Raw genomic sequence first — 26286 nt, forward strand, 5'->3', positions numbered from 1 at the left:
TAAGACAGCTAAAATCGGATGAAATGGCGCGGAGATATGATTTTTCGAAAAAAGTGGTTTTTGCGAAAAATGACGAAAATTGCCATTTTTCGAACCACCCTAGCACGATGTAGGTCACCCTAATGGCCAAACAAAAAAATACGGGTCTAATTATTTTGGCCAAGGAACCCCCAGAAAAATTTTGAGCCCGATTGGAGAACTTTTTTTCGGTTTAGGCTCTTTTCAAATGGAATTGCTGTATATATATATATATAAAAATTTTTGTTTTTGTTTGCTCCACAACTTTGCAACATTGTCTCACTCTAAAAAATGCCCTGCAAAGTTACAAAAAACACGTTAGTTCAAAATGAAAAATGTTGGTTTAAATGATTCTAAAAGTATATTAAATTTCCCATAAAATGACATGTCTCTCGATTTTTGACAGATAAGTAACGGGAAATGGCAGCGATTTTTAAACTATTTTTCAACTTTTTTTATGAACAATAGACTTTTTCCGGAATTTTGAGTACGCCATCAAATCGGGTGTTCAATTTTACACAAAAGTCCATTTGACATAAAATTTCTATCTCTTAACGATTTCGAGCAACAAAACACTAAAAACGTGTCTTAGTTGAAATCCAGAAAAATGAAAGGGGTCGTCACGAGATATCGAAAAATGGACTTCGGAATTCGTGATCAGGGAAGAAAATTACCCCTTAGAGAAAAGTTTCCTGGTGTTAACATTTGAAACAACATTTCTTTTGCAAGTAAGTTAAAATAGTTAAAGTGTTGGTTTTATTACTTTTTTGTGTCAAATTTCCCAGGAATTCCCAATTTTTCTTGTCCATTTACGTTTTAAGATTCTACGTCCTATTTGTATCCATTTGTTGTAGTTTATAGTTTAATGTGCTTAAAATAGACTTAATAAACAATTTAAGTTTTTCTTGAAGCTAAGTTATCTAGATGAGAATACAATTCGCCAGAAAAAATATAGTTTTAAAGACGTGGTGAAACAATTTTAATATCAATTCAACAATTTCTCTATTTTCTTGTTATTTAAAAAAATATATTTTTGGCTTTGATGTTAGTGAAGCTACTTTTACTTGAGCTGACTTTTACATTACTTTCAAAAATAGACAATAATTTTCTTCTTATTTCAAACAATATTCCATCTTTGTGCCAGCCAACACTCCAGCATATCTCTCCACCATCTGCCACCTAAAAATGACAAACAGCGCGTCCGCACTTTTTCCCAGCACCAAAAACTTCGAACGCCACACCTTGTCGTCGCAATGGCGCGGTCTAAGTTGAGTTCCATGTAGCGCTTGCCCTTCCATAACCACCCCTCCCTGCCCCCCGTTTGGGTGGGGATATTACAGCCCAAAAAAAGAGCATGACGCGAATAATCAAACAGGCAAAACGACGCCGTTCCACGTTGCTTCGTGCTGCCCAGGGGACGCTAATGATGACATCATTCTTCGGGAGCGAGACACTTCAAACTTTAGAGCTATACGTGGCCGGCCAACGGTTTGGAGTTTAATTAGGAGGAAAATTGAAATAGTTGGAAAGGGTCGTTTGTAATTGATCGGAAAGCTCGAGAGCACGTTTCTGGTGCCTGACTTAAGGACGACATTGTCACGGTGCTTATCAGCGATAGTTGAGAGTCAAGTTACACAGGACGGATTCGACGTCGAAGGTTGACGTACTATTGAGGAATGTAACGAAGAGTGATGAGTTTCTGGGCGAATCTTATCATTGGAGACGACTTTTATACTTTTATTCAATTGTAGTGGGTGTGGAACCAGTCAGGTCGGATTGGCAGAGTAGTGAAGCCTTAACAAATGCTATATCTTACGCTTTAAGATGCACAAATTTAACTTGACTATGTTCAAAGCGTATAAACTCCTTAAAAGTGGCGCCTAAGATCATTAAAATGCTCAAGAAAACAGCCCAAATTAGGTGCGAGTTGTTGCCTAATATGCTTGGCCAACAAAGAGCGTCATTGACTCGGAGCATAAAAACAACTACAAGTAAAAGACCAACAACCCGCAGTGTACCGCAGGATGTTTACTTAACATACCGCCATCATAGTACAGTGCGAACACGCAGGAAAAGTATCAGCAATTCAAGCAGCCTGCGGGCTTGAGATGAGGGCTATTTGCAATTCAACTTAGGTAAAAAGGGGTATTTTTGACTAAAGTTTTTAAAATCGAAAATTCAAAACTTCTTGATATTAATCTAAGCATTACAAACTTAGCAGTTAATCTTAAAAAAAACAATATCAAATTAATATCCAAACTAGCGAACTTCACCCTGCAAATGCAGATGGTTTAGTAACTTTTGGGGTGACCAACGACGATTACGCGGATTAAGGCACCGCGCTGCGTCAACGACAGCTTCGTCTATTTGTTTCTCGGTTCGGCAATCTTTTTATTGCACTACCTGCCTCTTGTTTTGGTTTAAGATGCTTGGACTTGATTAATTAGTAAGAGCTTGAACGCGCAGTAGAATTAATAAAAATGCACCATGTCTATGTTTTTGCAAATCGACTTTTATTTGTTTTTTTTATTCGAATGAAACATTGTCAAGGTGTGTAAAAAACATTTTTCACATTTTTTCCATTCAATGCTCCATACAATTTTTCGGACTAGGCCTGTGAAAATTCGAAAATCTGCATTTTTCTGAACGATTTTGGTGTCTTCGGCAAAGTTGTAGATTATGATAAGGTCTTTCAGATGTACAACCCAAATTTTTGCATTCCCAAAACACGTATTTTTGCCTTCCTCACCTCAATGAGGAAAGGCTATAAAATCATTCGAAAAATAAACTTTTTTATTCGACCTCGTAGACCCACCTTCACGTGTACCTATCGACTCAGAATCAAACTCTGAACAAATGTCTGTGCGTGAAAAATATGCACACGATTCTCTCCGGACTGGCTGTACCGATTTGGACCGCTTTGGTCTCATTCGATCTGTCTTGGGGTCCCACAAGACCATAGTTAATATTATGAAGGTTAAGAAAAGTACTTCAAAAGTTATGCTAAAAAATGATTTTAGCTAAACTTCGGAAGATTGTAGAAAGGGTGGTTTTTGTAAGAAAACCCGTCATGCTATATATTGTTAGAAAGGCCTTTCCAACGCCTTCAAAAGATTGAAGATCTGACAACACTCTCAAAAAGCAACAACACTTTATTTTTAGTGGCCCGCGGACCCTTTTTGAATGATCATGTAAAATGGCCCTTTAACGCATCTTTAAGTAATTTTTATTTCCTAGCAATTAAGGTTAAGTTAAGCTATTTTGTGAACAATTTTGTTAATATAAAACTTTTTTTTTAATCGGGATCAAAGTATCAAAAAGATATACTTTGATCCCGATTATGTAAAACAAATATTGTGTTAAAAAATATTTTCTTATTGAACTTATTGAAATTTTATTAAAATTGAAGGAATGAATTTTGAAAAATCCTCAAGCAACTATTTATAATTAAGATAATTTAAAAATAAATAATTACACGCTTTTACAAAGTTTGTGTCACCCCTTCTAAAATATATAAAAAAAATAAAACAAATCGATTTAAATACAACTTTAAAACTGTCATTATAATTCAATTGTGAGATCACGATAGTTGAGGCACGAAAGTTGCAATGAAAAACTGATGAGTAATATTTATGTTGGTTTTATTTTTTATTTTTTTATTTTTATAAAATTTAATTAATTTATCGGAGACTTTTTTGTATAAAACTGTTTAATTTCATTTGTTTTCTAATATTTTGTTTTTTTTAGCATTATAGATTGAAATTTATAAAAAAAATCATTTTTTTCTCAAATGGCCCGCAAGCTCATGTGATCTTCAAATTTGGCCCGCCATTCAAAAACTTTGAGCACCCCTGTTGTAAATTTTTTTTTCTACGTTTACTTAAATGAGAAATATATCAGGAGTTTTTTTTAAAAAAGGACCAATAAACCAATTTTTTTTTTTTTGCTTTTTGGGCGTTTTTTAATATCCCTGACTCAAGGCGGTTTTAAAAACACCCAAAAAGCAAAAACTGAAAATTTGGTTTATTGGACCTTTTCAAAAAAAAAAAACCCCCAGATATTTTTATATGGAATTTGAAAAAAATACCATTATCAGGAAACAAGTTTGCCAAAAAAGTAATCAAAAATATTTCAAATTGTCAGGTAGGCATACAAAAAAACCATTGCAAATATTTTTTTGCAATTAACATGTTTCAAAATATAGTTTTCCAAAATAAAAATGAATTAAAATTGTTTGAAATTAGGATGCACAGCACCACATGAAGTGTGTGTGTGTGTGTTTTTTTACTTTCTTTAAAGAATGTTTATAATCTACAAAAATCAGTTTTTTGCAATTCAAATTCGATCATACCCAGCGGCGCCGAGTTGTTCCAGTGCTCTTAACTAAGAATAGTATTTTTTTTCAGTGTGGTAGAAACATGGATATTAAATAAACTTACGTAAATATAAAAACGAGTTAAATTAAAAAGCTGTTATAGGCAAACTTATGGGAAATTGGACGAACTTTCCGGTAAAAATATTTTCGAGACTGAAAAATCAAGTCTGTTATTTAGAAATTGCTAAAACCATCAAAAAACAACATTTTTATTTTTAAAACCGCTGTATCTTCACAAGGATTGGACATAGGACAATGGTCAATATGGAGACATGTATGTAAAATTGTCTGGGGAATCGACGGTTTTTGAAAATTTTGACGTTTAGACCACTTTTCAAAAAAAAAAACAGTTTTAGTAAATGAGTTTTGTATTTTTTTAGGAGAGACATACCATCCCGCATTTTTCGTGAGTCTTTTTGTTACATTTTAGGCTATTATTTTGAACAAAAAAATCGTGACATCACTTTTACTTTTAAACTTAACTTTGACTTTTAAACTTAAAATTGAAAAATCTCATGGAAGTGACGTGTATTTTTCTTTCAGTGTTTTTTTTTTCAGAAAGCCCGTTCAATTTCATACAAGTTTGTCTTTGACCACTTTTTGATACGATGCAACGGCTTTGAGTTACAGTAATTTTTAAATTAAAAATTACAAAAATATTTAAATTACTTACGTCCTTCTCAAATGTCATTTTCGAGTGCAACCGGCTCCATATACACAAAAATGGCTTATATAGGCCTAGGATAACATGTCTACAAAGTTTCATTGAAATCGGAGATGGTCGCGTACAAAAGTAACAGAAAAATTCCTGATTTGAGCTGGAATGCTCCATATAGAAAGTACTTTTTTCAATTGAAAGAGAAAAATCAAGACCTATTTCTAATCTAATCTAATCTAACCCTATCGCAGCTAGTCTTCCGAGGGCATCCTGGAAAATGCCTTAGGTTGATTAACGCCTAGCATCCTCTTGTCAATATTAACAATTGCAGTGCCCCAATGCAATAAATTGCTTTGAAACATCACAAACGTTAAAGCGGCCAGGCCAACTGCGTAAAGTTAACCGCAAAGATGATTCGCTGAATTGGATTGAGTATGAACACGAATGTTCAAACAACAATACAGTTCTGAATCTACAGGGGAGGAAGAAACGTGGGGATCCCCCGCTCACGTTCCTGTTTTTAAGAGCAATTAATCGTTGGGAGCACCATGCTAAGAAGTTTTGGTGCTCCAGGACCCTCGAGGATGGGACATTGTATTTCCACAAAGAGAAAAATCAAGACCTATTTCAATGCAAACTTATCAAAAGCATGAACAAGAGTATGAGTTGAGAACTATTTAGAATTAATTTTTAGTTTGATTGTACATTTAAAATTAATGAGAAAACGTTTTTTAAACTTCCAAGCTCATTTTCTCAACTTGTTCGAAATTAGGTACTTGGTCAAATTTATTCAAATAAAGGTACACTTTTCCCAGTCAACACACATATGGACATGGACACATTTAACCTAAACCTAATAAGGCAACACAACCATCCAGCACGAATGGCTGAGGGAAAAGTGCGTTTGCGCCGAGTTTTACGTAAAAAGTGCACGATTGTGAATGAAAAAAAAAAACAAATCTTCAACTACTTAAAGGCCAGGGCCTGATCATTCAACTACCACTACTGTTTAACTGCGTTTGCAGTGCCCCTCTGGATTCATCTGACTACCAACAAAGTTTTTTTTTTTGCGTTTGTATCCACGGTGTATTCAAAGCAAAGTCACAACTACCAACCAATTTCCAGCGTGTTTAAAGTGCAGCGTCCGTCACACACTGACCAGGGTCATCATCATCGTAATCATCCAGGGACAGACGACGACGACGACGACACCATGTGAGCTTTTCTCACGATTCACTGATCGCGACGACTAACACACAATGCAGCTCGCAAATGATGGTGGCCCGCGTCCAGACATCTCAGACTAAGTCTTATTTGATATGCATTCTGGAGGTTTGTTACTTGGGCGGTCAATCTGGGAAAGGCTTTCCTGAATTTGAAGATCTAGCATCAAACGAATGCACCACCGACTCAAATTCAACCACTTACTTAGTTTAGCGCGTTGATACTGCGGATTGTCACGAGGTTTGCTCAACTCTGCCAATCTGCACACGGAGACATCACCCAACTTAGATTATGCAAGCCACGTAACGTCGGCGTAATCGGCTCGTCGTGTAGTTCAGCGACATTTTGCTGATAGAGCTTAGTTGGAGTTCAAACATTTCCTAGATTCACCAAACTCTCGAAACTTGCCAATTGTGTATCACCATATGTCAATCCGCCAGTGGGTCACACCGCTCAACCAATCCCCGTAGCAGAACCGGCCCAGGGAGTGCCGACCGGGTTATTACGGATCAGTGGCAATCTGTCGCTCCGTTAAGGAATGCGGCAAGCAGAAAAAAAAGCAATCCCAAATATGGCAAAACTCGATCCAGAGCTGAACGCGGTGTCATTACGTGCGCCCTGCCGCAGCGATTCGTTCCGGACTGGTCCAACGTGGATGAGATGTATATCTGACGGAGGAACACACCCACTACAATCTTCTTGGTTTGCCTTGCAAGACATCCAAAGTGCATTCGTGAAGCTGCAGAAAAAAACATCCTAATATTAGACTTGTTTTTTTTTCTCAATTTTTCGAATGTATCATTTGGCAAGTCACTCTGACAAAAAATACAGCACACACAAAACTCGAAATGAAAGGGAATTTTGCGATAGACAGAGTGGCCAACCGGCGCGGGTGCACACACACACACACACGCGCACAATTTCCAAGGAATTATAGGTTACTCTTGGAACCGGTTTCTGGCAGCAGCCAGCAAGCAAAAACAAGCTGTTTAAGGTCTGAAATGGTTGTGTCTGCACAGCTCACCTGGAAGCTCGAACCGGTGTGAGAGGTCGCCGCAAAGGCACGTGAGCGGTTCTGGACTTTGGGTTATGTAAGGGTGTTGGAACTATTTTTACAATTTATTACCATTTTTTTGTATCTTTAATTGAAGCCTAACTACGGAACGTTTAACTAAACTTCATCATTTTCAATAAAGACTTATGGGGCCCCAAAACGAATCGAATGACACCAACCAGTCAAAATCGGTTCAGCAACTCCCAAGATAATTTTCGATAACCGTAAACGATAAACGATCCTTCCGGATTAAATACAACCAGAATCATAGAACTCGGCGATCATTACTTTTTCCAAAAAATAAAACAAAACCTTCTAAAACAACTGGTCCTTAAAAGATTCGTTTTCTGTTCCTAAAACTCATCGAAATATTTCAAATACTAAAAACTGCTTATTTTGAGAATTCAACATTAGTAACATAGAATGATATTATTTACTCCGTCAACTCATACGAAAAAGTTGCCCCGACCCCTCTTCGATTTGCGTGAAAATTTGTCCTAAGGGGCAATTTTTATCTCTTATCACGAACCCGAGCTCCAGTTTTTTTTATATCTCGTGACGAAGGGGCGGTACGACCCCTCCAATTTTTGAACATTCGAAAAAGACGTGTTTTTCAATAATTTGCATTAAAAGTAACTTCTTTTTTTTACTTTTTTGCCTTTCTTACTAAAGAAAGGTATAGGGTTTGCTTTTGGCTCCGACGCTAATTCAAGCTTCGTTCCCAAATCATTTCTCGAGAAATATTCATTCGAAAAATCTGCAAAAAAAATCAAGGACGATCGATTTTCGTCGCCCGATCGATTGACAATGACAGAATTGGTCTACCTCCAATATCCGAATTTTGGCGCTTGATTTACTGTAGAGCACGCGTGACGTCCGTGTGTGGTAAAAAAGTGCTCAATTTTGTGGTAGGGGGTTTCTCAGAGCCCACATTATGGATTTGAGCTCTCTTGGGCGCATTTGAAAGGGGATGTGCTGAACCTGAACCAGTTCCATACCAAATTTGAATTTATCCATTTTTTATGGGGACTCGGAGTGTGTTTTCACCAAATCAGGCGGTTTTCAAATGAAAATTCGGTCGAAAATTGAAGTATTGAAATAGTTTATTTATCCAAAAAAATGCATTTTTCAAGCCCTACATCCTCCCAAATTTTCATCCATGTCGGTAATGTGGATCACGATTTACAGCTTGTGGACTAATTCACTGTGAGGGGGAAAAACCCCTAAAAAAGGTAAAAGCCAATTTTTACCGAATGCCAAAACTATTCTTTTGGCATTTTATCTTTTTTTTTTTCTCCATATCATAACCATATCTAGACCATAATCGATGTTCTGAAACAAATTTGACCTCATTCGGATTTACCGTTCAGATTTTAGAAAATTTCCATTTTTGCCTTTCTTACTAAAGATAGGTATAGGGTTTGCTTTTGGCACCGACGCTTTTCGTCGCCTTGTCGACAAGTTGTCAAGTTGAGCTACACTTGCAGACGCGAGCAATGCTGGCGCGTATAGAGTTTTGATACTAGATTACCCCCTTTTAGTGCAAGTTGCTTTATCGATTGCTCGTTCATCACACATCGCCTATCATTATTTTCTATGCTAAGCTTCAGTGAACGCAAACTAGACGCAAGCAGCTATCCGTTCTGAAGGCCCATGCTCATTCTTTTGCCTTTCTTTTTTGTTTTGCCCATTGAAGAATTCGACGACTTTTTTTCCGCTAGGTTCGCTGTTGTTCCAGCGGTGTTCGGAATGACAGCCCCCATACAGTTTGAGCAGTTTTTAGGGAAAAATTGCGTTTATGATGAAAAATCAAGCATTTTCTGAAAAGTGGGGTATTGCAAAGTGTGGCAATTTCGCTAAAGACCATAATGCGTGGTGATTTGTAGTGATTAATTGTGACTGGTATTTTATTTAAACGATTTTTCTAAAAAGATGATCGATATTTTGGATAACTTGAGTTAAATGTTGCAAAAGTTAAAAGTAATGATCAAATGTTATGTAAAAGTGTTTAAACTTTACTTTTCTTCCCCTTTGACCAAAATATTAACCTTAAAAATGCATTTTGGTGATTTTTTGGAAAAATTCGAAAAACTGGCAATTTTTTGAGAAAATTATTGTAATTATGCTGGAATATGACTCTAATAGTTTGTTCTATCAATAATACACACATAAGGAGCATTATCAATCAAATAAATCATATTTAAATCAATTTTTCAATAGATCTTTTTGGTAAATTTGAGGAAAAAACATGAAAAATTATCTCAGCCCCTATGATTTATACATCATTCGATTCGTTTATGCGATTGCCACACTTTACAATAACTTTCATCGACGTTAAAAAATATTTGAAGGAAATAAAAATTAAAAACTGCAAAAAAAAATAATATTTCCAAGCACGCTGTCATTCCGAACATCGTTGCGTAGTGCTTCTACTCGCCACCAGAATGCGTGCACGTTTCTGTCGAATCTCTCAATTCTCTGATCGAACTCTGAGCGAACGAATCTCTAAGGAGCGTCCAAGCATCCCATGCGCCAGTGACAACGCATATCGCGGGTTTGGTTTTCTAGCTTCGGTACGAGCCTTTTTGTGTATTAGTATTTTGGTTCATCGTACCAGCGCACCGGTGGTTCATTCGGTACGTTTGTCGTAGTGAAGTCTCACCGAGCGCTCAGTCGCAGTATGCTTCCCAATCCCAAAAACGCCTAAATGCATACTACATAATTTTCTGGCATGCTTATTGAAAGCTAACAATTGTGCCTAACGCCTAAATGACAGTTTAGTGAATTACAGTAGGCGTTTCAAAGCTTTCAAGAACGTGGTGGAGCGAAAGCCTGAGCAGTCTCCGCAAGGAGGCTAGAAGGCTTTTCAACAGAGCTAAGCTCACTTCCGAATGGGATGCCTACAAAGCAGCCCTAACGAAGTATAACGCGGAGTTGAGGAGAGCCAAAAAAACTAGCCTGGCTAATTTCTGTGAGGACATAAGCTCGATGTCTGAAGCAACCCGACTCCAAAAGGCGTTGTCAAAAGACCATTCCAACGGTCTAGGACAGGTGAGAGACGAGCAAGGCACTCTCACTGTCACAAACAAGGAAACACTGCAAGTACTCATGAGTACGCACTTTCCAGAATCAACTGAAAGAGAGGAGGATGCAGCTAGTACCCGGACTGCAGATGGCGTATAGTGTCGACCATCAAGAGAGTCAGTCCACCTAGCCCGTCGAATGTTCAACCAGTCTTCAATCAGATGGGCCCTCGGCACATTTGAACCACTGAAGGCTGCAGGACCCGACGGCATCCTTCCAATCTTTCTCCAAAAAGCAGCCGACACCATAATGGCTGAGTTGATCAACTTACTTCGAGCCAGCTTCACCCTGGGCTACATCCCTCGAAGCTGGCGTAAAGTTAAGGTGATCTTCATACCTAAGGCCGGCAGAAGTGACCCCACGATGCCAAAAGCCTTCAGACCCATAAGTCTGACAGTGACGCTGCTCAAGCTTATGGAGAAAATCACGGATAACCACATCCGGGCGGAGTTCTTGAAGGACTTCCTTTGCATAAACACCAATATGCATACCAAGCGGGCAAATCGACCGAAACTGCCCTACACACGCTAGTGTCACGTATCGAGAACGCACTGAAATATAAAGAATCTGCACTTTGTGCTTTTCTTGATATTCAGGGTGCCTTCGATAACACTTCGTACACAGCCATCAATGAAGCGCTCCGGTCGAGGAACGTCGATGGAACAACTGCGAGCTGGATTCATGCTATGCTTACGAGCAGAGAGATTTCAGCATCGCTAGGAGACACATCTATCACAATAACAGCAGCCAAAGGCTGTCCGCAAGGGGGAGTACTCTCTCCTTTGCTTTGGCTGCTGGTGGTAGATAGTCTTCTAAGAAAACTTACACTACTCGGCTACGAAGTCATTGGATATGCTGACGACGTACACAGAAAAAAATATTTCTGTAAATTTACATTGTTTATCATGTACTAAAAGGTATCATGATAAATGATGTATATTTACATTAGGTTCATTGGAAATTTACATTATATTCATTGGAAATTTACATTAGTTTTGAAAATTTACATTAGTTTTGAATTTACATTAGTTCAAATCAACTAATTCTGATTGGCCAATGGGAATGAGAAGCTCGACTTGGATTGCAGTAGGAAAAGGGTGTGGCCTATGTTCTATTTTAAAATGAGTGAAGCGGGCAGCAAAAGGAAATTCGGATTTTAAAAAGTTATTTCACAGGTAGGGAACGCTTTCTCGTCGACGGCCAAGTGGAATAACGCTGGACTGGAATCGAACGGACGACGGGTAGAATGTTCGGTGTTACTGCTGCTACCCGCTGCCGACTGAGCCATCTTCGCATTTTATAAACGAGCGGCTAAAGCATCAACTTGTTCAGGGCGAGGCTCAGGCAGTGGATCAGCGAAGTATGAGAGCGATAGAAAGAGAACCAAATATTACTATTTTTAGTTCGGGTAGTTTTGAAGTCAACGTTTGGCAGAAATACATTGGATATATGATTTACATTGAAAAGGAATTTACAGGAAGCCGAACACGGGTAGAAATTCATCAGATTTAAGTTTCCATGCTCAACGTTTCCATTAGATTCATGATTTACATTAGATTTAGATTTACATTAGAGTAATTTCCATGACTTTTTACTCTTTACATCATATTTCAACATTACATTGAGTGAGTTTACATATGAAACAGTATTTACGTGCTGTGTAAATTTACATATTTTTTTCTGTGTAGTCTTAATCATCCGGGGGAAGTACGACGGAACGTTATCGGACCGTCTACAGTCAGCTCTAAACTGCACCATGTCGTGGTGTGAGCAGGAAGGGCTGACAATAAACCCCAACAAAACCGTGATAATCCCGTTTACTAACAGGAGGAAACACGACCTTAGGCCGCCTACCTTGAAAGGAACCCAAATGACCTTCAGTTCTGAGGTCAAATATTTAGGAGTAATCCTTGACAAAAAGCTGAACTGGAATGCACATCTGGACTATGCGGTAAAGAAGGCAACTACTGCTATCTGGGCGTGCAACAAAATGCTCGGCAAAACCTGGGGCCTTAAACCGAAACTTGCATTCTGGTCTTACACCACCATCGCTCGACCTAGGGTAACCTATGCGTCGACCGTTTGGTGGCCGAAGACTGAACAGAAGACATGTCAGTCGAAGCTGACCAAGCTCCAACGACTGGCATGTCTCTCTGTAACGAGTGCAATGAAAACAACCCTACCGCGGCCATGGAAGCCATGCTATGCATTCTGCCTTTACATTTACATGTGAAGCAGGAGGCAGCGCTTGGCGCTCTACGACTACAACGGTGTAACAACTGGGTGGAAGGAGATGGAACGGGTCACTCGCGGATCGTGAAGGCTTTTGACATTTCCCCCCTTGCAACTTCAGTCTCGGACTGCATGGAGGTGAGGCCCAACATGGACATTCCATATGAGGTGATTGAAACAAATCGCCAAATGTGGAGTAATGGAGGACCTACACTTCCAGAAGGAACTATTCGTTTCTTTACGGATGGTTCAAAATGGGCACTTCTACTGGAGCTGGAGTCTTCGGTCCTCGAACCAGGGAAACCATATCTATGGGAAAGTGGCCTACCGTTTTTCAAGCAGAAGTGTATGCCATACACATCTGTGCGAGGACGTGTATTATGAGAAATTATAGACACGCAAAAATCTGTATTTTCTCGGATAGCCAAGCTGCACTATTGGCATTAAAATCCTCTAAATGCGAATCCAAACTTGTTTGGGAGTGCGTCGCTTCCCTAAGGGAACTTGCTTCTCGGCATAACAGAGTGATGCTGTTTTGGGTCCCAGGGCACTGCGGCATTGAAGGCAACGAAATGGCTTATGAACTTGCCAGACAAGGCTCATCAAACATCTTCGTGGGTCCCGAGCCGTTCCTTGGAATCTCAAAATGTGCCGTGAAGCAAGAAATAACTAATTGGGGACAATTGCAAATCGCTTCAATCTGGGGCGAGATGCGAGGATTGAGACAAGCTAAAACTTTTATCACTCCAAGTCCTTCAATTGCCAGGAAACTTATTGTGACTAGATTATTCGTACCCAACTTTGTGATGTGTGTGCAGTTTGAACCCAATTTTGTGTATACAAAAAACGCAAGAGTAGACAAGACAACACTCGCCAGCGAGAAAAACCATCGTCGTACAAACGTCAAGAAACGCAATCAGCAAACGCAGCCTCGACGACGACTTCCGCAATTGAGGGAGAGACAGCAGAAGGTAAAATTCTCGCCTCGGTGCGGACGCGTCGTTCTCGTCTGCTGCAAAAGTGCCTTTTTGCTCATTCCACGTGGTCGCGTTTGGTGGGCCGGTCCGAGAAGGCGGAGAAAAGTGCGGTGAACGAAGTGTTCGGGACTGGAGCGCGCGCGTGGCCGTCGAAAAGTCGCGAGTGCAAAAAACGGTCAAAGCTATTGGCTGGCGGAACAACGGCCTGCACGTGAAATCGCACCGGCTGATCGAGGGTTCGACGTCCCCGGAGGGATTTCCAACACGCCAAGAACGACCCAGATCCGGCATTCTCGACCGGTAAGAAGTGGGACGGTTTTGTCTCATCGAAACTACAAGATCCGGTAATTTCATCCTCAGGCACGCCCCCGCGACCATCGGCGGTACCGAACCGCTCAGAGGACGGCCCAGCGGCCAAGCAACAGCGAGCACCACGCCTCTTTGGTGAGTCAGCTTCGAAAAAAGCTCAAAACAGGATTTAACACACCACACTTCGCCCCTAGGCACGCAATCCCCCAACGCCGGTGTGAGACAATCGCACACACACACACACGGCGCAACAAACCCAAGATCGACTCCGTGCATACCGGTGAGTGCTGAGTAATTCTTGGCGGAACAGCCAATAACAACCTACTTCTCTAACCAGGCCTCGCACCACTCATCCCGCAATCCGACAAGAACTGGAGGACAACTTGGAAGAAGCACACGAAAAGGGGGACGCAAAGTAAGTGTGCGATCGAGAAAAGTGGGTGATTCAGATCTAATTTTAACCTTCCTGATCCAGGAGCCCCTTTTTTTTGTGTACCGCTGGAAAATCTGCTCGAAAGCTGAACGGTCGGTCGGCGCTGTTAAGAGCGGGCGAGTGTGCAGCGAGTTGGCCTTCACCAGGGCGAACGGAGGGCGCGCTGATCAAGTGCAGGAGGAATCATCTGTCGTCGGCACGGCGAACGTAGACCGGCGCGGGGCGATCGGTGTAAGGCACCGGTCGTGAAGGGCGCGGGAGAGAGAGGGGCAGCCTGCCAAGCTGTCGCGGGCGTCCGCAGGAGTCCGGACGGACGGAGCGGCCACGCACGTGCATCTGTGACGGAGTGAACACGGCGTCAACGTTGCCGATCCGGGAGCTGCCTGAGGCGGAGCAGAAGGCGGGCGTTTGCTGCATGCGTGAGTTTAGAATAATAAGGGTGCGCACCCAAGAAGAAGAGCCCAAAGGGCAGAAGTGAGCGCGAGACGCGCCAGTAGCGCGAGAAATGAGCTCATGTTGGGCTAGTTCTTAAGAAATGAAACACACACACACTTTTTGTAAGGCTTTTTGTGGAAAAATATGACGTTTATGTCGAATTCGTTGGGTTTTAGTTTATTTAGTTTTGGTGCTGCCGAAGTCTCGCTCTCGTTGATCCTTTGATGTTTATCGCTCGATTGATGAGCATGAATCGTAACAAACTTCTTGGCTTAAACCGTAGGGAACTACGAATACTCGCAGGGCTTCTAACAGGACATTGTCCTGCCAGATATCACCTGCACAAAATCGGCAGGTGGCCTAACAACCTCTGTCGTTTTTGTTTAACTGAGCTGGAAAGCTCGGCACATTTACTCTGCTTCTGCGGAGCACTTGTGTCTCGAAGGCTGCGGTTCTTTGATCGCACCTTCTTACGCCGTACGATGTATGGCACCACACCCATCCCAAGAAGGTCATACAGTTCATCGACTGTATTGCGCCGGATTGGGATAAACCATGTCTGCAAAATAACCCCTCGTCTTCCGATTCAATGGATACGAGTAATTTGTAGTATGGACAGTAACCAGGGTACATCACAAAAGATAGCCTTCTCAGGTGGTCGCAGTGAACTTAACCCAATGCCCATTGGGCAACAAAAAAAAGAAGAACATTTATGCGGCTTTACCGTTACATCGTTGTTTACAACACGGCAAATTCTCGGGTGTTGAAACACTTTCTGCCAGTCATTTTGTAACCACTTTAACGCATTGAAGCAAGGCGGAATTATTTTGTTTTCTCGTTAATTCTTGATATTTTGAAAAATGCAAAAAAAAAAAACATTCAGAGAATACGAACAATTTAGCGATATGCAGAAAACATTACGAACATCGCAAATTGTGAACTAGGTAATTCTCTGCCTCAAAAATAATTTGTTCTGATTTTAAAAATCGAAAATGCTTGTGTGCGAGCACAGGTCATGGCAAATGGGGCAAAAACCAGCGCTTTTCAGTTATATGAAAAAATAAGGTTGAGTTTTGAATTGACTAATGAATGGACCATTCTTTATTTTGCTATTTCCTTGAAAAAAAAATCAACTGCCGTTATCTTCCTTTTGTAAGAAAGGTTCTATCTCACCCCAGGTGGGATTAAATCGGGTTTTTATCGTAAAATTAAGATAACTCGTGCTGGTTATAAGCTGGGTGATGAATAGAGAGAATGCGTAACGTGAGTTGATGAATGACCCCACTTTGTTTACATCTACAAAGTAGGAGGCTGTTCAAGCACAAGCATGACTTTTTTCTTACTGGTAAACGAGCTGTTTTATAAACAGTAATATGTGTTTTATTTTGTCTAGTTTTTTACATTTTTTGCATTTTTTGGAAAATTGTGCGTGTTTTTATGTTTTGGTCGGTTCTTTTTTACATGTGACAAAGAACTGCGGCGAGAGTGTAATTCTGTGATGTCGCAGATAAATTCCCTGGCTGATTTTGGGATGTGCCTGGTCCAGCAAACAAACATCGCTAATTCTAGCAAAACTGATCCAACAAACAGAGAAGATTTCCACTAAACCAGTAGGTTTTCAAACGGATTCTAACGATAAAGACGGATTCTGGATAAATATAACCGCAAATTGGTTCCTCTTTGACAGTTCGAAATTGAGGCCGTTTTGCGAACCACTATTCAGCACCCAGGTTATAAGAAACCCCGTTATGCAGGGTGGCCACTCAAGTCTGGAAACTAAGGAAAAGTCGTTAATTCGCCAAAAATCCGCAAAAAATCGGGAAAAGTCAGGAATTTGTGAATTTTTTGTCAAAAAATCGGGAATCTCAAACATACTCGCCTAGAAAATTATTAAAATTAAATTCACTCAATTCTCCCTTAGCAACTTACTCACAATTTAAGTTTCCTTTCACTATCTTAATCTATTTGAGAATGAAACGGCTATTTGTGACATTAAAATTTTTAATAAATATTGGATGCATTTGATTATTATTCATGATATTTTTTTATGAATCGAAAGATTTCTATTCATTTTTGTGTATTAAACAAGAGATAACAAATAACTCGCATAGGCATTTGGACGGTGTTCATTTCTTCGCAGGCTAGCCATGCGCGAGGTAGCTCAGCTTGAATCGACAAGCCCCGCTCTAAAGAACGTTTGCATCAATCAGGATCAAACGTTATTTGGCCCTTCCGACTCCTTGTCAAATGGACAAAGACCCAGCACGTATATAGTATGTAGTAATAGTATTCCTAATTCTACCAATCCAAAGAACGAACCCCGGTTCGAGCGACTTTGATGTTTCGTTCATGTTTAGAGTTTCAAAAATTCATATTATTTCCTGAATTTTCTCGTTTGGAGCAGATGGAAATCGAACCCAGGATCATTCGCTTACAAAGCTAACACCGTAACCAGTCAGCCACGGCTGCTCCATTTATTAAACAAGAGAACATCTAACTGAAAACAACATCAAAACTAATGAAAAACTAATATTAAAAATCGAGCCTAAATTTAACGAGCGTAAGTTATGATTCTGTTTCATTTTGTCAAACTGATTGAATATTTGAAAAATGATTTCAACTTGAGTTTGGCAATAGTTTTTTTTTATGGAAAATATTTTTAATTGTCAAACTAAATTCATTAAGTAATTTCCAATATATTTTTTACAGATGGTTAAACATAACTTTTTTGTGAGTATAAATAAATTACCATTGATAAAGCTTGATTTTCAGTTATCGGAAAACCTAAATATCGAATAAAATCCAATTGTTGTTCGTTCTGAATAAAAAAAATGAAAACAAGTTTTTTTCCGTCTTGAAAAATTAAAAAAAATAATAAAAAAAATAATGCAAGAAGTTTTGATTTAAGTTTATTTCAAATATATTTAAAGAATTTGTTTTTTCAAACATTGCGCATAAAATAACTGGTAAAACATGGAAACTTATAAAACAGATTTTTTCATTGTAAAAAATGAAAACAGTTATATACTGACAATTAGATAAATCAACATTAATAAAAAAATCAATATAAAAAGTTACAAATTAAAAAGGGAACTTCGTAAGCTCATTCGAAACGAATTCCTAAATATTTTTCTGAATTCTATGAATGAATAATAACAGTAATCATGTTTTACGTTCTTTTATTTAAAATAAAGACCAATTGTTTATGTTTCTACTCTGGATCAAAATAATGAGTGCTTCCATTTTTGAAATATTTTCTAGGAATTTATTGTTTAGTTTCTGACTTTACGAAAATGGAAAATAGTTTGATTTGTAGTAATTCATTCTATTTTTTTCGATAGTAAAAATCTGGAGTTTTTTTTTTTTTTTTTTAAAGGTCCAATAAACCAAATTTCCAGTTTTTGCTTTTTGGGTGTTTTCGAAACCGCCTTGAGTCAGGGGTGTTCAAAAACACCCAAAAAGCAAAAACTGAAAATTTTGTTTATTGGACATTTTCAAAAAAAAAACTCCAGAAATTGACTTTTTTATGAAAAGTTTTTTTTGTTTAAAATCATTCTTTAAATAAGAAACGTCTTTTATTTAAGTTTTTGGAAAAGTCGGGAATTTGAACATGGGATTTGAGGGTTTTATCCCTTATCCCCGAATCCCACTTTCCCGAACCCCATATCCCCGAAAATCATTTCCCCGAAAATTCCACATCCCCGAAAATCATTTCCCCGAAAGTGCCACTTCCCCGAAAATCATTTTCCCGAAAATTCCACATCCCCGAAAATCATTTTCCCGAAAATTCCATATCCCCGAATGTCATTTACCTGAATGGCCATTTTACCGAACTGTCGTTTTCCCGAATTTACTTATACCCGAATGGTTACTTCACCGAAAATCAATTTTCCCGAATGATAACCTTGATATAAACTATATTGTTATTTAGGGATTTTTTTTTAAGTATGACGTTAATATTAAATTCTCCTACGTGTTTTTTTAGATAAAAAAAAAAAACAAATAACCGTAGAAGGCCATCCATAAAACACGCGGACGCTTCAAGAGTGCGGGTTATTGAGATCATCCACGTTCCATAAAATAAAGATTTTTTTTGTAGCGGCAATTTTCAGCAAAGGACAATTTTGGTAAGGATTAAATAGCAACGGCTTTATGCGACGACTCGATGCGCAGGATCAGTGTTGCAAATGAGTGATAAAAAAGCTATCAATAGATTATCTCTGCACCAAAAATATCCGAGAGTATAGCGGCCGTCACGATAGCTTGTGAGATCTCTTCTTGTATCTCATGATTCCCAGCGATGTCATTCTCTCTCTATCACTCTTCCCCTTTTCCTCGACTATGCGCTCTCACCGCTGAGTCTCTCAATCTCTCCGAAAACTGCAATGAGAGAACGCGAGATGGCGATTAGAAGCCGACCACGCATGACGTCCCGTTAAACTGCGTTTGCGAAATTGGTTTTGTGGCGGCTTTTGTGGTTAAACGCTGTTGCGGTAGGATGATCGTGGAAGCGGGAATGAGAGAGAAAAGGAAAATGTCAATCGCGAGTGTGTAAACACGAAAACGTGTTCGGCTATGTTCGGCGCTGAGAGTTTCAATGAAGAGAGAAGAGCAGTTATATTTGAGGCATGAATATTCAGGCGGGATAATTGTAGTTGCTGAGAGCTGATATTTTGATATTTTAACAACCCTGCGCAGGATTCAGTTTGTTCTAGATTTTGTTTAACTGAACTGATTTGTCTTAATCAATTTTGGCATATGGCTATGAACATTTTTTTATTTTTTTACGTCAATTCGAGTTCCGCGACCAACCCTTTCAATCAAATCTAAATAGTTGATTATTGAATTACAAAATGCATTTTTTTAATATTTCATCACCGCCATTTTAGATTTAAAATTACTTGATCACTTTAAAGTAGTTTAGGGGCTATACTTAAGCTCGACAGCCAAAAAAAAGACGACTTATTTTTTTGTATTATTTGATTATCCGAAGTGAACTTTTGACAAGGCCTTCGGATAATCGAGTCTGACTGTATTTTGATTTTCAACTAAAAGCATTTTTGCGAAATGATCAATGTATCAAATCGACGTTGTTGTGTTGTCTTGTCGTTTGTCGCTTTTTGACGTTCCGAGAAAAACGCGTTTTAATGTTTGGCCTTGAATAAACGAAAATAGAGCCAAACACGTTTTGTTTGGTTGACCATTCTGTGCATTGTCCCGAAGTTTGGTTGATTTTAGTTGCCAAGGTCCCGAGTAACAATTACAAATTTTTGCGGTAGTCGGGCCTGAACGTGTGTCAAACACGTTCTGACGTTAAATCCCTTTGGCCAGTTGTCGCACTTACATCTATTCGAATATTCAAAATTCAAGTGAAGCTCGGAATTTTTTGAACGTTCCATTGTGGACATGATACTTTATTGATCGCTACTTCGAACCTGGTCAGGCGGGTATGGCCGTTGCCCAGAACCGCGCGCGCGGTTCAGGGCAACGGCCATACCCGCCTGACCAGGTTCGGGGACGTGGCGTTCGGGGAAATGGCCGTTCGGGGATATGGTCATTCGGGAAAATGATTTTCAGGGATGTGGAAAATTAGGGAAGTGGTCATTCGGGAAAATGGTTTTAAATGATTCGGGGATTTGGCGGGTAAATGAGATTTCGGGAAAGTGTCTTTTCGGAGATGTGGCATTCGGGGAAATGTCTCTTCGGGAATGTGGGATTCGGGGAAATGTCATAGATTCGGATTTGAGTGGTCACCCTGCCCTTATGGGACCATCCATAAACCACGTGGACACTTTTTTCGAAATCTCAGAATAAAAAATTAAAATTTCAAAAATTGAGAAGCTTAAAAAATAAAGGTTCTAAAACAACAAGGAAAACTATAAAATTTGAAGACCCAAAACTCTAAATTTTAAAAAAGTTCATATTTTAAAATACAGTCCGTCCGATGTTCCTGACATTTTTCTTTTGGAATGAAAAAACGTGACTTCACATTTTTGAACTAAATTTTCTTTACAATTGTTGTTAAATGTGAACAAAAATAAAACAGTTCAAAAAATTCAAATTCAATAGGTATTTTATGTCGAAAAACCAAAATGCCCTCTACATTTTTTTCCAAGGGTAATGTCGCATACCCTAGAGACCCTAAATAGGGAGACTGGTCTAAGCTTGCTAAATCGATCTGGCAACATTAGGGTGCCCAGAAAAAATGACCCCATGGTCCACAAGCGGAAAACGGTTTATCGGGTTATTTTAAGCATCTGTGTAAATTTTGAGTGAAATTGGTTGAGATTAACCCATTGATACCCGAGCCCGTAGTTGGCGAAAAAAATGTTCTTCATACAAAAATGACTTTTTTAAATCGCTAATAACTTTTCAGGATCGAGTTTTACAGCTTTGGTATGTTCTACAAAGTTGTAGAGCATTAAATTTTCAATATGAATCTCAATTTTGAGAATATTTGGATGGAAGTAGCGCACCATGCAGACCAAACCGTAAGAAACTTGGGTTTTCCATACATTTTTTCGATTTTTCCCATACAAACATCACCTCCGAGTATCAATGGGTAAATGATGACCGATTTTGCTCATATTTGGCCCAGAGTTCTAAAATAGGTCAAGGAACAATATTCAGCTTGTGGAGTGAGGTTTTGAGAAAAAGTCCCATATTCTGGGCGCCCTAGGCAACATATGTTTGGAGCTTGGCAGCAATGATAAGTTTTGCTGGGCGTAAAGGCAAATGCTCGTTTGGATACGTCAAACTCGTGCCTGTTTGGGTACGTCAAATTCACTTCGACCAGTCTCCCTATTTAGGATCTCTATCATAACCCCCTTCCCCTCCTTTCAAAATCGGCCTAAAATATCTAGGAAAATCAAATTAGAATTGTTTAATTTTTTTGTAAACCCTTTTTAAAAATGCATTTATATATAATCATGTTTAGCATGTTTGGGCTTGTAAAATTCCGAAGTAGGGGAAATTCTCGTATGTTCGGCAGGTTGCTCCTAACTCCATCCAATTTGCTGATTTTCACTATTTTAACAACTAATTTTGCAAAACTTTTGATAGAAACTTGCTTGCTCACTTCTTATTGAGCTATTTATCACTCGATTTCAGTTGAAAACGCTTTTAATGTCAAAGTTCTGACCTGCCAACATTAGAGGCACGCTGGAATTAGATGCTGTTCCCCTTCAGTACCACAAAATGGTTTGGTCAGAGTCGAGGGACATACACTTCAAAAAAATATTTGGAACGGCCTAAACCAAATAAAAAATAAAGTTTCAGTTCATAACATTCAACAATTTGCAAAATTTCACTTCTACTCCTTCCCAAGTCTGGACTACACACCGCGCACTTACCTTGATGATTAATTCAATTTCTGGCACCTCCTGGCCGTTGCGGGTTCCATTTTCCTGGTTCTCGTCCGACATGGTTCCGGCTTTGTTTTGCGGCACTTTTCCTTGCGGGCTGAATCACACAACGGAAGGGTGTTGCTCGTGTTTTTCCTCTTGTTGGAAAATTTAAGCCCAAGTTTCTTGTAAGAAACTGATTTCTGCCAACAATCAACTAAAAAATTATGAAAAAAATAATCACTCTTAATAATTTCTTCTTTTTATTCAATCGCGAAGTTTCTTCTCGCGATTTACACAATCTTCTTTTTGCTGCTTTTTTTATTGCACTCTTTTTCTTTCCAGTACTCCGTCAGTGCACTTGCAAATTTGTTGCTTCACACTGGAAAATAAACACACTTTCCACAAATCACACTGCACAGGCTCACACCGAAATTCACCGGAAAATTTTAGGGAAAGACCATCGAAGAAAAAAAACAGCAAAAAAATCGCAACCGTCTTCTTCTTCTTACTTGAAGGGCGGCTTCGGAACGCGAACGTCGATGCGGGTGGACGAGAATCGCGAAATAAAACACAACCAAACACGACGACAGTTGGGCAAAGACTGACTGGAAATTGGCCAAAACTGGCAACATTGAACCCGCTGGAGTTGAGGGGGAGGCCGCTGCAAAGAGAGTGTTTGCAGCGGTTGGATTTGAAAAGACCCTGTCGGAGAGTGCTTTGTGAGGAAGAGGCCTTAAAATGCACAGACAAACAGGCAACCAATTTATGAAAACAAATGTGGAACTTACTTTATTCCGGAAACCTGAAGATGAAATTCAACTTACAAATGTGATAACTGCACAGATCGGTAAAAAACGGTTAACAAATTATTAAAATCATTAAACGACAAAAAACGAATCAAAATTCCATGATTTCAAGCGGAGGTACGTTATAACTGAACCATACCCGGATGTTCCGGGTTCGCTGCAGCCGCTGCATCATCGCCGGCGACAAACGGTTCAGGTAGAGGCGCAGTTCCTCCATTGCGGCACAGTGTTCAATGATGTACTCACCGGAAATGTCGGAAAGCGCGACACACTGGTCAAGCTCTAGCTTGCGGAGTCGGGTTGCCCGTTGGCAGAGCACCCGCATGACCTCGTCGTCGATATCCGCCATGTGGGTTAGGCGCACGTGCTCCAGCAGTGGACTGTGCGCGAAGATGTGCAGCAGAGTCGGCTTCACCGAGAAGCACGCGGAAACGTCCAGGTGACGCAGGTTGGCGAAGGTCATCGTGGAAGGTGCGTGTACCAGCTTAACGTCGTCGAGCAAGATGGACTCGACTTGGGGACAGAGGGCAAAGAAGTTGAAAAAGCCCACCAAGGTCATCTGGAATAGGCGGAACGTGCGAAGAGCGGGACAGCGAATCGGTTCAGTCTGCTGTTCTCCTAGCGGGAGTGGATCGTACCGGTCGGAGGTGTATCCGTTGATTTCGAGATACCGCAACTTCGGAAATTCGCTCAGAAAGCTCATCGAGATCGACCCGACCAGGTAGAGTGAAAGGGCTTTGATCGTTGGCGTAGTTCTTGCAATATCGGACATAATCTGGAATTTTCAAAATGAAATTGAGAGAAAGCCCAACATGCATTTACCAGAATACAATCTTACCGAACTCCTGTCCACATCGATGACCAGTTCTTCGAGCAGTGGCTGCGCACGGTATAACCCTTCCCAATCTTCCTTGCCAAACGGGTCCCGAGCATCAAACGACAATCGCTTCAGCCGAAGCACATCTTGCAATCTACCGACTTCGGGCAACAGACTGTCCTCGACACGTTCCGGAATCGCCTCAAGACTCTCCAACGTGTCCTGAAGGCGACGGATCAGCCAAACCAGCGCCATCAAGCACGTCGGAACGCGCAGCCGGAAGTCACACAACCGGGGAAAGATCGTGACAAACGTGTGAATCGCGGTCAAATCCGTTAAGCCATCATAATGGATGCTGTCCATGGTAAGCTGGCGCATCCCTTCCTGCCGGAAGCTGGCCGCAAACGGACCGTTTGCCTTGAGCCACACCGTCCTCAGCCGCAAACTTTTCAAGTTTGGCGATCGTTGCACCATTTCCAGCAAGGTCTCCATGAACACCGTGCATCGAAACAGCGTAATCTCCCGCAGCTTCAAACCCAGCTCCACCCACCAATCAACGGACAAAATGTCCCAGTTGTCCAGCAGAACTTGCGATACCGGAGGCAGCGGCGGCACCACAAAGTTCTCATCCATCAGAAAGCTCTCCGACTCCTCGATTCGCTCCAGCGTCATCCGCAGCCGGTTCAGCAGCGCCGGACAGGATCCGACAATGTCCCGCCAGCGCCGGCACACCAGCCGAAGCCGGCAGATTGCATTCCCCGGCAGAAAGCCGAAGATGAGCTCCCACAGCTCCGTCGGGAAGGCCGGCTCGCCGAGGTTGGTCATCCAATGACCGGTGTAGCGGCCGGAACGAAGATCCATACCGTCAGGAACGTGATTTTGTGTTTGCACTTCCGACGAAACCAATCGCGTACGCCTCGCAGATTGCGCCAATTTGCAGTTTTGTTTTGATTTTCGAAAAATTGACGCACACTAAAAAAGGTTTCAGTGTTGAAATTGAGTACACGCTTGGAAGAAATACGAAAATAAAATTCAACTCTTGAAGAAACACTGAATACACGCAAAATGCTGTTTTACACAAATCTGTGTAAAAAAACTTACACTGATTTTGTACACTCAATCCCCGTTGGTTGGTCACTTTTTTATGGTACGTTCGTTTGAAGAGCCGGTGCGGCACTGAGTGCCGCACTCGTAGGTGCCAGTTTTGGTTCAATCGAACTTCATTTGTCAGTGCGCGTGGAACTCGCATGAAACTGAAAAAATATCGAGTGCGGCACAAGAGTTTCAGTTCCAAGATGGCGGCGAAACTCGTGCGGAACTAGCGCGAGTTACTTCAAAGAAACACTTTGACAGCTCTGAGTGCGGCACTCAATGTGGTACTAGCCATCCATACAAAAAAAAATATGTGTTTTAAAATTTGTATGGAAATTTTGTTACGAGGGGGGAGGGGGTCTAAAAGTCCGATGTTTTTGCATTACGTAATAAAAGAACACTCCCTTTGTACCTCGTTGGTTTGACAAAGTCAAACTAAAAAGTGACGAACTGTCACTTTTTACACGGGACTCACACATACTATCAAACAAAACGTTTGGTAGTAAGTGTAAGCTCTGTGTTGAGAGGGCGTAAAACAAAAAGTGACCCCGCTCGTTTGGCAATAGTTGGTGTCAAATTAAATCATTAAATAAACAAAAAATATGTGTTCAACCAGCGACAAATATTTTCATCAGACAAACAAAAGAAGGAATCAATTCAGACTTGGCTTACACACTGATCGAGTATAAGGCTTTCTAGTCACAAATTTACCAACACATTCAAAGTATGTTTACATGACAGCTGGACGTTTGTTTGCATCAGGTTTCCTATCTCTTTCTAGCAAAAGTTTTTTGTCAGGCAACTTCTAGCTGTTTTTTTTTTACTGGCTGCCCGATACGTCAGACAACATACTTCGCAGGGCTGTGACAGCTACAGCTCGATCATTGTTTGCATCAGGACACTGTGACGAGGAGTTCGTCATTTTTGAGTTAAATTATTTTTTTTTTCACTAGGCCTAGAAAGCCTTATTACCAAAATCTAGTTTGACTAAAAAAGGCGGAGAGGAACAGTGCGGCGAAAGTGGAAATCACTCCATTTTTCGAGGTCTTTTTATCACTTCTCCGCCATCAGGAATAACTGTTTGAACATGCTCGCAATTTTTTTATTCGATTGGGAAAATATAATTTTTCTTGAAAAAACTTTCATTTTTAATCACATGATTCTTGCTCGATGCCGCCATCATGCGACCGCGTGCTCCGTTTGTTTGTCAACAAAGCTGCAGATGGAGGGTGAGACGAAGTGAGGGGAGGAAATATTTTGACATTTTTATGCCCGCATCTGGCCCGCCGCCTCTTTCGTCGGTCGTTGAGCCGACGGTCGTTTCCAACGACCGAGTCCAGCTAGGAACTGATCGTACACTCAAAAATAAAGTTACCGGTTGAAAGGGTTAAAAGTATCCTTTTAAACGGTAGTCGAGGTTTACCCT

The 26286-nt window shown here is 40.3% G+C and overlaps 2 protein-coding genes across 5 annotated transcripts in view; both read right to left on the bottom strand.

Annotated features, from left to right (window-relative positions):
• LOC6049180 (chloride intracellular channel exc-4) overlaps positions 1 to 22761 on the bottom strand; it is a 90093-nt gene extending 67332 nt beyond the window's left edge. For 2 of the 4 annotated variants that reach the window (XM_038250820.1, XM_038250806.1), the window contains exons 1-2: positions 22655 to 22761; positions 22152 to 22359 (exon numbers count right to left, since the gene is read on the bottom strand). In XM_038250820.1, the coding sequence (XP_038106748.1) occupies positions 22152 to 22223 (72 nt within the window). In that variant the 5' untranslated portion in view covers positions 22224 to 22359; positions 22655 to 22761. Of the gene's footprint in view, positions 1 to 22151; positions 22360 to 22541 lie in introns of all 4 variants that reach the window. The other 2 variants (XM_038250814.1, XM_038250808.1) reach the window with 2 other exon arrangements.
• Positions 22762 to 23042: 281 nt separating this feature from the next.
• Positions 23043 to 24671, bottom strand: LOC6049183. The gene is made up of 2 exons (XM_001865952.2): positions 23790 to 24671; positions 23043 to 23726 (listed from the first exon to the last, which is right to left on the bottom strand). The coding sequence occupies exons 1-2, from the start codon at positions 24627 to 24629 to the stop codon at positions 23043 to 23045; spliced, it is 1524 nt and encodes a 507-aa protein (XP_001865987.2). The 5' UTR covers positions 24630 to 24671.
• Positions 24672 to 26286: the final 1615 nt, after the last annotated feature.

The sequence above is a fragment of the Culex quinquefasciatus genome, chromosome 1 (assembly GCF_015732765.1).
Source record: "Culex quinquefasciatus strain JHB chromosome 1, VPISU_Cqui_1.0_pri_paternal, whole genome shotgun sequence".
NCBI lineage: Eukaryota > Metazoa > Arthropoda > Insecta > Diptera > Culicidae > Culex > Culex quinquefasciatus.